Source organism: Anopheles moucheti, chromosome 2 (assembly GCF_943734755.1).
Source record: "Anopheles moucheti chromosome 2, idAnoMoucSN_F20_07, whole genome shotgun sequence".
In the NCBI taxonomy this organism is placed as follows: Eukaryota; Metazoa; Arthropoda; class Insecta; order Diptera; family Culicidae; genus Anopheles; species Anopheles moucheti.
The window spans coordinates 38,623,953-38,636,322 of NC_069140.1; the positions used below are offsets into that span (position 1 = coordinate 38,623,953).

The 12,370-nt window shown below is 42.6% G+C and overlaps 3 protein-coding genes across 3 annotated transcripts in view; 2 read left to right on the forward strand and 1 right to left on the reverse strand.

The window, feature by feature from the left end:
• LOC128310428 (dynein axonemal heavy chain 5) overlaps positions 1-4,141 on the reverse strand; it is a 22,402-nt gene extending 18,261 nt beyond the window's left edge. The window contains exons 1-4 of the mRNA XM_053047067.1: positions 3,890-4,141; positions 1,678-1,815; positions 1,303-1,604; positions 1-142 (exon numbers count right to left, since the gene is read on the reverse strand). The exon at positions 1-142 is cut by the window's left edge and continues 1,683 nt beyond it. Coding sequence (XP_052903027.1) covers positions 1-142; positions 1,303-1,604; positions 1,678-1,815; positions 3,890-4,141 — 834 coding nt within the window. The remainder of the gene's footprint in view (positions 143-1,302; positions 1,605-1,677; positions 1,816-3,889) is intronic.
• Positions 4,142-7,222: 3,081 nt separating this feature from the next.
• LOC128309566 (uncharacterized) lies at positions 7,223-8,714 on the forward strand. The gene is made up of 4 exons (XM_053045995.1): positions 7,223-7,341; positions 7,908-7,953; positions 8,077-8,486; positions 8,561-8,714. Exons 1-4 carry the CDS (start codon positions 7,223-7,225, stop codon positions 8,712-8,714), a joined length of 729 nt encoding a protein of 242 aa, XP_052901955.1.
• Positions 8,715-9,284: 570 nt separating this feature from the next.
• Positions 9,285-11,717, forward strand: LOC128297655 (coiled-coil domain-containing protein 149). Its single transcript, XM_053033335.1, has 5 exons — positions 9,285-9,723; positions 9,782-10,480; positions 10,575-10,659; positions 10,748-10,892; positions 10,966-11,717. The coding sequence occupies exons 1-5, from the start codon at positions 9,628-9,630 to the stop codon at positions 11,480-11,482; spliced, it is 1,542 nt and encodes a 513-aa protein (XP_052889295.1). The 5' UTR covers positions 9,285-9,627; the 3' UTR covers positions 11,483-11,717.
• The last annotated feature ends 653 nt before the right edge of the window (positions 11,718-12,370 follow it).

Here is a 12,370-nt window from a genome sequence, read left to right on the forward strand (position 1 = left end):
AGACTTCACCAGATTGCAGCTCATTTCCTCATCTTCGGATTCGATGTTGGGATAGGCAAGTGCCTGCATAAACACCTGCTCTACAATCCGCTCGATCGAGGTCACAAGTCCGACGCGATTAGCATCGATATAACCACAGTACCTGTTAGGGGAACGAGAAATGCAATGTGTACATTATTATGAAGGATAGTGATGAAATAGTTATCTGAAGATCCAAGAACAATCTGTCATTAACATTCATAAAACATTGTAAGCTGTTTAATTAAAAAAAACACCCGGAGGTAACAGGGATAGGGATAGAGTTATCTGAAAACTCACAACGCATGAACTTGCGTCAGCCAAAATATGTAATTAACATAAGAATGCGAATCCTAAGTCGTATGTTTGCATATTCTCCAAGGAATGCCTTTGATGTGTCTTAATGTCTGATGGCGTTCATGCCTGACAAGTTCCATGCTATTTCCCCCTTTTTAGGCCTTCACATTATTCAAATTAATTACTCTACTTTAACTTATGTTTAACGTTATCTGGTCATTTGTATTTTTGCTATTATTCTTGTCGTTATTTACTTTTTAACTTTTATTTTTGGTTCTCCAGCACATATTGTTTTAACACATTTAATAATCAAATGAAAGCTTTTCAAACCAAAAAGTAATAGACTTTCTATAGGTTTTATCAACACACATCGCCTACACAATAAATATAATACCTTTATTCAAAGTTTTAAACTATAACATAAGGTCAACGTTTTTTTATTAATATGAAAAAAGCATTCCAAATGACACTCTGATAGCTTTATGCCATTTATAAAAATACAATAACCTGTAGCAACACGAGAAAAAATACCATCACCCGTATTATTCCACCTTCATCATCCGCAATGCAATTTAACGGTTGAATGACGCTGTTCAAACATCAAATAAGTCTTACAAGTTGAAACTGGACCTGGTGGCACAGTTCGCTAGAAAGGTGGATTGTTTTTAATTTTTATGCAAATTTACTTTCCTCCTTCATTAATTCAAGATATAACGCTTGTCAGTAGGCCACGTTCACATGGTGCGTAGGTTAAATTGCCATCGTGAGGTGTGTGTGCCAAAGGTGACACTATGAACTGATTGATATGATTGGTTTTAATAGAGCTTTCAAGCTAAATGTTTAATTCCATGCTTTGCGCACGAATCAGCAACGGACATTTCATGGCGTTTAAAAATAGAAACAAGTAACCACCTGTCCAACAACGACAGACTTCGTACGTCTTATGTGGAAATTGTTACCCACCCGTCGCACATCGCCCATACTCACAAATCCTTGTGGAACCCTTCCTCGGGCAGCTGCTTCTGGATGTTGATCCGGAACATGTAGATACAGATACCGGTAAACGCACAGCTCCAACCGTCCGTGATGAACAGCTTGTGCTTGGAATGGGAATGCGAACTGCTGGACGCACCCTGGGGCGTTTTGGACGAGCTGGACGCTCCAGCACGCGATGGTCCCGGTTTGTTCGCGTCCCTGTCACCCGGCTGTTCAACGTCTTCCACCTCCTGGTAAAACCACATCAACTTGTTGCGCATATTGGGCAGAAAGAGTTGATTAATCTCGTCCAGCTGCAAATTTGGAAGCAAACTCAATATAGATGCCCTTGAGTTTCGTCGACCTATGCGGCCATGCGCCACATACCATGTTCCCCTCGAAGATGTGATCCATGATCTGATGTCTCGGGAGACCGGTAGCGTCCATTAGCAGCTGGAAGGTAAATTCCAACCGCGGGTCCATCTCACCACGCCGAGCCTTACGCTCACATTCTTCCCGCCGACGCTGTGAATCCGGCGATTCCGTCATGGCGCGTTACGGTGTTCGTTCAAAAGCAACCGTAACCGTGCGGCAGACAGACACAAAAAATCGACCACGCGTCCGGGAAGGAATACAAAATCAGTCACAGTTACCAACCTTCCCCCGGGCAAAAGACAAAAGACAAACAAACTCTTGGGGTTTTTGGGGGTGTTGCAGAGATGGGTCCAGTTCACTCTGGATGTGACCAGTGCACTGCTGGTATACGATCACTAATAAAAGCGTTGACTAGTACGGTCTGCCACGATGTGATTCGGAATGATCGTTCACACTACTATGCACAAGACACACTGTAGGCAGTAATTAGTAAGCGATTTGCCCCCATCTATTCCAGTACTGAGTTCTATTCCTTGAGTACTAGTAAGGCAACGGTTAAGGGCAACTGTTAAGGTGTAGCATTTAAACTCAATGTGTATACTGCATGCCTGACAGCTTGGGATAAGTCATTCGTTTCGCATTAGTAGTTGCACTACGCGGGGTTTGCCCTTCTAATGCGATTGCACTACACTGTATCTAGCTGAAATTAAATGATGGGATGGTGTCAAGGATATTCAAAATTTACAACAAACCAAAGTTCAAAACTATGAAAAACACATGCATGCAAAACGCTACAAAACTAATCGAGACAAAAGATTCTTCACAACGAGTATGTCGGCTTGTTTGTATTGTACAGAATCTGGAATAGAAGCAATTGAGATAGCGAAATATTTGAACGATTAGTATGCTACTGCTATTGTTAACAAGAAATAGTAACAGGATCATCGTTTGTATATGCAACCAGAAGAACCACCTGTATAGAGAATGAAAACCATGGTTTAGCTGTGAGAAAATGCTCCTCATCGTGTTGATCCTTTGTGGCGACCATCTTATTGATTTTCAAAACCAGTCAAATGTTTCCTTTTTTGCGGTACAATGGTGAGCACACAAAAAACTTTACCCATTTAAGCTGCAGTGATTTAGTGGACCGGTCAATCTGGCAAGAAGCGCGCAGCACGATTCGTAAGGTATTTCCGCTATCAAAGAGCTTCCCGATGCGTGACTAAGCTCGATACAACCATACTCGATACCATATCGATAAAAATATACTCGGAAGCGGATGGGTTTGATGCATGGCTTCACGATATCTACTCGGTCGAAAGACTTTTATCGTCGTTCTTGGTTGCTGACTGATACTTAACGCAAATGAAAGGAGTGATTGTGTGCTTCCACCTGACCATAAGCAGCCATTCCACATTGCTTACTTGCATATTCCTAGCAGATGTGCTAGCATTGCCAGTGTTGCATACCGAAATGGCAGCAATTATATCGCTTCGTTAAATTTCCCATTGCTGATCGAATAATTAGAATCGTTGCCGGTTAGGATGAAAATGGCAGAGACGGTAATGCATCGGGGAGCTAGATGACAATTCTCTCTAAAAACCAGACCAACAGCGAACGAAGCGGAATAATATAGTCCTGGCAATTGTAGTCTTTAAATTTCTTGCAATACAGACAGACTAGCAGTGCCACGTTTTATGTCCTTGATACAAAATGTACATCCAAAATCCACGCTATAATCGATCGATCTAAAAATAAGGCTTTATTAAAACTGAAACACTGGTTAACTGGTGCGAAACGATTTGCAATGAATTGCGCCTCAGTAGGATTGTCGTCTCTGGAAGGTATCAACCGTTGCCGGGTTTGGCCTTGTTATGTCTTTTCGTAAGCCCATCGTCTGCTTACCCCGATCGATACCAACCTCGTTTCACGCAATTCATCACCTTAAAACTGTTTCTCCTGTTAAATCAATGTACAAAATGCAATACAGTACAACAGCGCCTCAAAATTCTTACGAAAAATGCAATAATTGTGAAAAAAGGAATGCTGCTCTACTAAACCATTTCAAAACTGCTGTTCGCATGTTCTAGTGCTAAGTGACAAAACTCAAAACGTTCCAAAAATTACGTAATCAAGTGGCGTTTCTAGTGCTCCTAGTGGCGTTTCCTTTTCTCGATGGACTTAGTACTCAGCATTCATTGTACATTCCCGATCCGGGACATACCTGTAGAAGATCACCTTCGGAGATTTCCTCTTCCGGTTCCTCTTCTTCCTCACTGTCCCGCTCGTGCTCATGTTCGTTCTCATCTCCATCGCCGTCGCCATCACCCCCATCATCACCATCACCATCGCCATCGCAATCGCCATCGCCATTACCATCGCCATCGCCATCACCATCGTCGTTGTGGCCACCTTCCTCCATTCCATCACCCTCATTCTCAATATCCTGCTCGTCTCCATCGTCCTGATCATCCATGATGATCGGTCGATCAACCACTAGCGGTTCTACCAGGTAGGGGAAGAAAGTTAATGGAAATTTAACCAACAAAAACCTTTTATCACTTGGTTCACTAGTAAAATGTGACGGAAAACAACCGCGCGCGCGTCCGTTCGAAACAACGGTTGGCGAAGAAGTGAAAAATCGAATTCAAATTCAACAACTCTTCGACCCTGCTGTTGCTAAGGTTCTGCACAGTCTAGTACTGTTACGAGTGCACTAAAACCGTTCTATTTGTTTCATTTCTTCTTCTAACTTGATTGCAAAATGACGACAGGATGATAACGATTTAGCGAAACCTTTTCACTGGTGCAAGCTTAGACCATAAAGGGCCTTGAGCAATCCGTAGTTTGTTTAGCTACGATCAACACACGGTATGCGGTTGTGTAGCAACATTTTTTTTTCCAGCATGACATGGCGCGTGGGCATGTTTTCTAACAGGACATTTCAGTTAAGACGCAGTATACAATAAGGAAGACAATACTGATGGTAAATAAATTATTCAAAAGTCATCAAAAGGATGATAATTGCAGTTTAAATGAGTGAAGAATATTCAATATATATAGAATATTCAGTGAAGAATATTCAATAACATTATTCAGAATATAATATTGTCTCATATTTAATAATAATTGATATCAAGGATCCATTAGGCTCTTTATATCCAACATTTTCGCTCATTCTAATACGTAGTAAGACCTGCATTCTAACAAAACTCACGTCAGAACATACGAGTCACAGCGTATGGAATTCTGGAGGATCAGGTTAACAATTGTTGATTCCTCAGTGTCCTATGAAGTCAAAACTGAACCAGTAAATGTAGAAGTTTGCATCACCCCGAACCTTGCTTGGGGTATGATAGCAATAGCCCAACCATAGAAAACATTTTAAAGAAACCGACGTCCATCCACCAGAGGTGTCTACGACCAATGGGCCGGTAGTCGTTGTGAATTAGCTTTTGCAGAACAAATTATCGATTGGCAACTCGACCGAAGTGCCTATTTTAATAAGAACTATTTTGAGGACATAGCAGGATAAGTAGCACCACCGACGACGAACAATTCTTTAACGTGGTCGGACGAAGCAACATTACTAGAGGAAAATACATCGAACCTGTTTTCCAATGTAGCTTCGATGGAGGTTGCGATCTGTAATGTTTGGTTATTCCTTTACTCGGTTTGACTCATTGTTTTGAAGTAGTTTTTTTTTATAACATTGTATTATAACAGCTATTAGTATTTACTATGTTTTAATAATAGTATTATGCTCGTCTTCCTTTTTTTAACCATTTTGTATATCGAGACCCAGTATAACACAGTGTTAATAAAGATACAAAATACTACCCAAAGTTTATTAAATTTATAGCAATAGGATATTTGATTGAATTGGACAACATATTTTCAAATTAAATTCTCTTCACGTTCATTCAGCTTGCATAGAAGACGTTGGATAGAAATCTATATAATTCGACAAAAGTTTGCTAATGATGCATGGTGGCATGTAAAGGACGGTGGAAATTAAATTACAAAAGAACTTTCTAACCTGTAATATTTTTTTTGTATAATCACTCCAAAAACCCTTGGGAATTTTTTTGTTAATGGTCAACAATATAATACTTTAATTTAGCTTCGTTTTGTATTGTCCAATCTTACTCCTTGTACTACGCGGTTATTCTACCGAAAATTGTCTACCTATTAATCAGAACCGCTTCAAACCTTAAAAACCATACAGAGTCAATAATTTTCAATTTCATAATACTATCATAATATTTTGTTTTCATTTTCGTCTGATACCATAGGAACGTCATGCACGGACACTAGTGAAAAGTTATATTTATTGCCCAAATTATCGTTGCTATATCAACAACATCAGCTGCTTATTGATCAGCGTGATATTTATATTTCAAGCACACTTCCGTTACGGTTCATTCATAAATCAACACTGGCGTTTTTTCATTACTTTCATGCTACATATCAACAGGTTATAACCCTCGATGCATTCATTGATAAACAATTCATTCAACAACTGACCCCAGACAATCGGATCAGACCGTCACGAGTGTTTTGCCAAAATGATCCTTGGCGTCCTTCGCGTGGCTCAGCCGAAAACTTGTTGCGTTCGTTTCCAAAACAGTGGTGACGGTGAGGCCAAGGGCGGTTGCTAACGACGCTCATCGTTGTGTGTACAGAGGCGCAAAAAATCAAACAAACTGTACTCGTTGCTTAAGTTTGTCCAAACCGATGTCAAAGAACACGGTGACCTTTGCGTGTTTTATTGCAGGAAAAGCAACCTGAGTTTTAAACTAGCAACAAAAAACAATCGGCTCATACATAAATCAACAACATTCTCAAGCTAACCTTAAAGCACAATATTGCACGTGCCAGACCGGTATCACGAAACACAGCCCATCTGCACCGATGGCTATAGTTCCGCTTCGGATGTCGTACCAGTTGTCGTACGGCTTCTTCTGCGGGATTTGCATTAAGAGAGATGTGGATGCCGCAGAAAGGATGTTGTCGGGGTAGGAGAAATTAATCGAAATAGTTGCAGCGGGCAAAATGTGTTTGCTGGCCACGTTTTTGATTTCGTCCCAATCTCGAATCGGATCGTCGTTGGCTTTATTTATTACGTTTCTTCCCTAGATCTACTGCATTCAGCGTCACGTTATCAAATGGTATGACGATTGTCTGCTAAGAATGATCGCATCAGAGCTTACCGAAAGAAAATTTGAATTCGAATATTTGCCATCTGCAAGGATTTCGAACAGACCGGAACATCTGGTTGGACGAAGATTGATTTTACCGTCTGTAAGGATGTTAGAGATATTCATTGCGCCAAAGGCACTGTTTTACCGGATTCGGAATATTGTGTTTCTTTTTCTAAAATATCTCAAACTGTATCAGCTTTCAGTGAAAAGGTTCTTTGGGACAGGCAACCACCTTACACCTCCAGCTGCAGACCGACCGACATTTCCGCAAACGGAAATGCGAAAATTATTCCCATTTACGTTTATTTGCATATGATTTATTGTGCGGGGCTTACCGTGCAAGGTGGGTGGATATGGTTTACGACGGTACGCACCATCATTCCCGTGTACTCCGGGAGGCAATTTATTGCCCCGGGATAGGGCCGAACGCATCTCAACCTCCACCAAAGACGCAGCAAAAGTCTTTCGCACTGTAAAGTAAACGCGTAATCTCAAATCGCACCAGAAGGAAACGGTACCGTGTGAAAAACACGACACTTTACTACGGACTATTTCATTCCATCACCTAACAAACTGCGAAACCGTGGATTTAAACCCATCGCGTGCAACAGGTACGTAGAAAAATTCAGTGAAACGGTTTTATTCCTGCCTTAATTTACAATGCTGGCGAGCTAAACAAGACATCTTGCCTTCATTGAAACGTGGTTCCAAACTGCTTCTAATTCTGTGCAAAGGTGTTAATCAGTTAACTGACCATGTCAGCTACCACTTTTGATCTGCATCCGATCGCAACCCAGAACCATCGATCGTGGACAACCCACACCCAATTAGCGCCTTTTCACTTCAATGCTCAAACAAACACTTTCTCTTCCGACGTATCATCTTCTGGCAGTATAGAATTTCGGAAAAACGACCATGTTCGGTCGATTCCATTGTTAGTGTTACGTTGTCAGTGCGCGTAGAACAAGTCATGAAGCTCGCTGTAGTAATTCTCCTTCTATCCACACTTGTGTCCCATTTTTCCCACGCTACATTTAGCGACCAGGCGAAGGCACTGTTCTTCCCACCGATGACCACGCTACAGGTAGGTTCCTGAATGAAAGTGCCTCAGAAATAACCATGCACGGCACCATAATCAATCACACAGACGTCAAACAGGGCGGTGTGATAAACGTGAGATCTATACGCACAATTTCCCATCTCGTAGATCACGATGTGCACCGTTACGAACGGGCGGCTCTTTAAGCCCCCGAAAAAGGAATACCCCGTTCGACGTTTGGGCATCAATTTGGGGTTTCAGGTCAACTATAACCTTCCGTTGCGTTTGCTGGACTTCTACAAACCGGCATACTGGGCACGGGCCCTCATCGGTGTTGTGCAGGGCCGCTTCAAACCGACGACCGTCGTGTCGGCTCGCGATTTCAAACGTTCGGTAACGCATCCGAGTTCCGATCTGACGGCCGGTCAGTTGTACCGGGCGGCGGAAGAGTTACTGCAAGCGATGGAGTTCGGTTCTGACTGTTTGGCAAAAAGTGTCTGCGAGTTGGCTCACAGTCCATTCCATCGGGAAGCTGATCGGGAAGATCTGCTGATTGAGGTGGCACATTTTTTGCTAACGTAAGTAAATAAGGTTTGGTCCGAAAGGCAAGCTAATGTACGTGAATATAATTGTACTTTACGTCTATTCGTAGCCCTTCATTTCATAGATCGTTTGGAGAATCCGAGTACCGGGACAGGGCTAAGTATGAAATGGCGGAAAATCTTGGAGTGAGTGGCGCCGACTGCGAACTTATTTATACCAATTGTCCAAAGTCGTTGTTAGAACATTATTCTAAGTTTGAATAAAGTTGATTGACAGTTGATGACCCTGTTTTTAAAGGTTTCTTTAAATCTCAATAATCTCAATTAGCTCTACTTTACTACTTCGTAGATGTGTGTAGAATCTACACCGTAGATTGTAGGTCCTAGAACCGGTAGTTGCAGTCCATGTATCCTAGCTTCGTAACATAATATTTGTAACTTAATTTTAATCTTTGAACATTTTATGATTATGGTCCTGGCTTTGTCCAGTTACCACATTATTGTTTAATCAAAAACCTCTTCCTACTTTCTTTTTTTCAGGTTTATCTAACAATTTCCTTTTGCTTTGCTTCGCTACTCCACATTGTTTTATGTGTTTTGATTTGCCGCATTTTATTTACAGCATTACATATTTTGTTAATCGTTCTTATCAACTTTTCAATTAAAAAGAAAATTTAAATAACGAACTATTTGCTACATGTTTTCTTAACGGTGTGCTGAAAGTCGGTACCGACCGAAACTAACAAAAACTTCAACTTTTAACATGTATCGTATAAACGTGTACACGCACACTACCAAACACAGCTGACAGCAGCGAAACAATATAAACAAAGTGTAAAAAAGCAATGTGCATGTGCTAAACAAATTAACAAACGAAAGTTCCACAAGAGTTGAAATGTATTGGCCCTGCTTAGTGTAGATAGATAATTGTAAAATGGCTTAGTTGAATGGTTGAAGCTAACCATGCTTGTGTGTAATTAAAATCGATACGTTTCAACCCACGAAGACAACACGCAGCGCTTTTAGTGGCAAACACACAAAAATCGATGACAACAATCGCGGTCAACAACGTTTGCGCTCGTTGTATTCAAATTAGCCTTTTATGAAAACATTTTACCGCGCCTAATCGATGGTAAGCTGAAATATTGTGAACAAAAGCGATACGAATCTTGATAAAATGGCCAGTACAGCCATGGCCAGGGGTAGGAAAAACCCTACCATCTCTATCCCATCCAAAAGTAACCATATGGATACTGAAAGTGACGAGCAAGAGGTTTGTATATGGGTGGTTTGGTATTTTTGTACAACTTAACGATTGCTTTCATTTGCAGTACACCGCACTCAGCCGGAAGCTACAAAGCAAGGTAGAAGCACTGAAAATAATGCGCTACGAGCTGGAGAAATGTCGTACGGAGCGTGACCAGTTCAAGCTGATGGCCGAAACGATACAGCTACGTTACTCGGCCATCAAGAACAGTCTAAACGCACCTGATTTCCAAGCGGCCGGTTTCGGCAATAGTTCGGCTGTTAGTCTGCTGGTTAAGCAAACTCGCGAACGAAACGAATCACTCACAACCGAGGTAGAATCGCTCAAGCAGCGCCTGTATGATCTCGAGGGTGACATCAAGGTGGTACGAGCAAGAAACGTCGAGCTGCAGGACACATGCACCAAGCTGCGGGCCACCAACGATTCACTCCTAACGACCAATGGAGATAAAACGTGGCAGGCCGAAAAGTCGCAACTCATCGCACAGCTCGAACAACTGCGAAAGCGCAATGCCCAGCTGCAGTACGACTTTCGATCGCTGCTGGACGAAAAGGAGGAAACCGTGACGGAACGGGACGCCTTCAAATGTAAAGCCCACCGATTAAACCACGAACTGAACGTTGCCCTAAGAGGGACCGGTGGTGCCTCTCAGACCCTACTGGATATTGATGGGCTGATATTGGAGAACAAATATCAAACGGAAAAGATCGCCAATATCGAAAACGAGCTCAGTCTCGCACGGCAAGCGGCCAGCAAATATAAGGTAAAGATTTCAATACTCTATCGGACGCAAGGAAACTAACTCATTTGTGTAACAATTTGCATGTTTAACAACAAAACACCCCATGGCTCCCCAGTCGATGCTGGAAACGAACCGGAAGAAAGGCATTATAAAGCTTGGCACTAACAACAATAACAAAACGATCATGTCCCATTCACAAGGTTTGCATCACAATACTGCATTCAAGTGTGATGTGTGACTGCTCATAGGATGTGTTATTAATTTTCCCTGCGCTTTTCTAAATTGCAGTAAAGCACCTGCTCGAGAATGGAACCATTGATGAGCTCCCGCTTAAAGCGGCCACCATTTCCGATCTGAAATCACTCTGTCTAGCGCTGCTAGACAATGTGAACGATAAAAGTCTCGCCCTTTCACACCAAAAGAAGACGAATAAGTACGGGATGGGAAAGATCGGTTTATCGGGTTTGTTACAGTTTTAACTCTTGTTCTGGTTATTCCCATTTTAGGTTACTAGCTACTAAAATTGCTGAACTAGAGCGTCACATTAAAACGCTAGCCGGCTGTGATGAGCGTACCACCATAGCGAGCCTATCGCCTTCACAGTACCTACTGAACGGGTACAGTTCGGCTACAGTTGATCAGGATCAAGATGGTGATATTATCGTCCGACACAGTAACGAAACGTCTGAACCGACACTAGAACCGAACGGACCCCTTGAAGGTAACAGTTCTAGCGGTCCTTCACATAGTGGACAGCGCACGGAACCACTGTCATCGAGCTCTAACAAAAGTTGCGTGCTGAGTTGTTCCGATGACGAAGAGGATGATGTTGCTGGACGCTGTACGGGCGATAGTACGACAACAAACACATCCAATACGGAAGAATTGCAGGCTGCGATTGCGCAATTGGTAGCATCTGTCGAGCGTGATCTTAAGACGGATGAACTGTTACCTCAGCTGCCGGATGATATTGCGGCGTTGATCGAACAGTTCAAGGAAACAGCTGGAGAAAATGTATCCTAAACATCTGGATCCACTGTCTCGTTGAACGATTTTTCAACTTGTTTTCCCATTCTTTCGCGTCCCACAACACCTTTTCCGATGAACAGCACGTTACGTTTCTTCTAAGTAAGCACAATGCTTTACGAGTGGTGGCAAGCTGGTTCCGGAGAGAATCCCTCGTGATCGTCCAGTTCACGTGACGCGTGTTCTGTGATCGAAAAGATCAAGGATGCAAACGAATCGGGTCGGAAACATGTTATCAATAATAAATATTTAATCAAAAACAAATGCTAAACCAATATAGCACTTACTAGCAATATCTATCAATCCCATCCGACGGTGCGTGGAAGACAGAAGTGTTTGCAAAAAAGGAGGGGATAAGCCTATCTTGTTTAGGAATCCGTCTATCAAAAGCAAAAGCACATGCTGTGTGACGTTTACAACGCACACCAAGCGTCATAACCGTCATGCCGAGGGGACGGTCTCGGACCGTCTGGCTAGCCGGTGCCGTTGACACTGAATCAATTGTCCGACGCGCTAATCTTGCACGATTGTTCCATCTCGTCGCAAGACGCAGGATCGCGTCGAATCGTCATGTTAGCGGCAGTTCGCTAAAACTCACCGCAACGCAACGACAGGTGAGTCGATCGTTGCAGCGCACGGTAAGGGTGAACGGGCGCGCTATCAGGGTGAGATTTATCGCCGCCAAGTCCTTCCCCTCTCGATACCAAAGCGGATCAGTACGTGATTGCACGGACAACATATCTCTATATATATAAGATGACACGACCCTACGCCAAGCACAGACGGGGCTCAGGACTTTGGCGGTGCACAGTCTCCCGTATCCATTTCGGTTTGCTTGTGCCAGTGGTCTAACGAATGGTTCGTATCGTTTCGGTGTCGTTTTGC

What these genes read in the sequence shown, in the direction of transcription:
- LOC128297655 (XM_053033335.1), top strand. Translation starts at nt 9,628, where the DNA reads ATGGCCAGTACAGCCATGGCCAGGGGTAGGAAAAACCCTACCATCTCT. An exon ending in GATCATGTCCCATTCACAAG is followed by an intron (nt 10,660 to 10,747) that starts GTTTGCATCACA and finishes TCTAAATTGCAG; the next exon opens with TAAAGCACCTGCTCGAGAAT. An exon ending in CACCAAAAGAAGACGAATAA is followed by an intron (nt 10,893 to 10,965) that starts GTACGGGATGGG and finishes TTCCCATTTTAG; the next exon opens with GTTACTAGCTACTAAAATTG.
- LOC128309566 (XM_053045995.1), top strand. Translation starts at nt 7,223, where the DNA reads ATGGTTTACGACGGTACGCACCATCATTCCCGTGTACTCCGGGAGGCA. An exon ending in CAGCAAAAGTCTTTCGCACT is followed by an intron (nt 7,342 to 7,907) that starts GTAAAGTAAACG and finishes CGCTACATTTAG; the next exon opens with CGACCAGGCGAAGGCACTGT. An exon ending in GTGGCACATTTTTTGCTAAC is followed by an intron (nt 8,487 to 8,560) that starts GTAAGTAAATAA and finishes GTCTATTCGTAG; the next exon opens with CCCTTCATTTCATAGATCGT.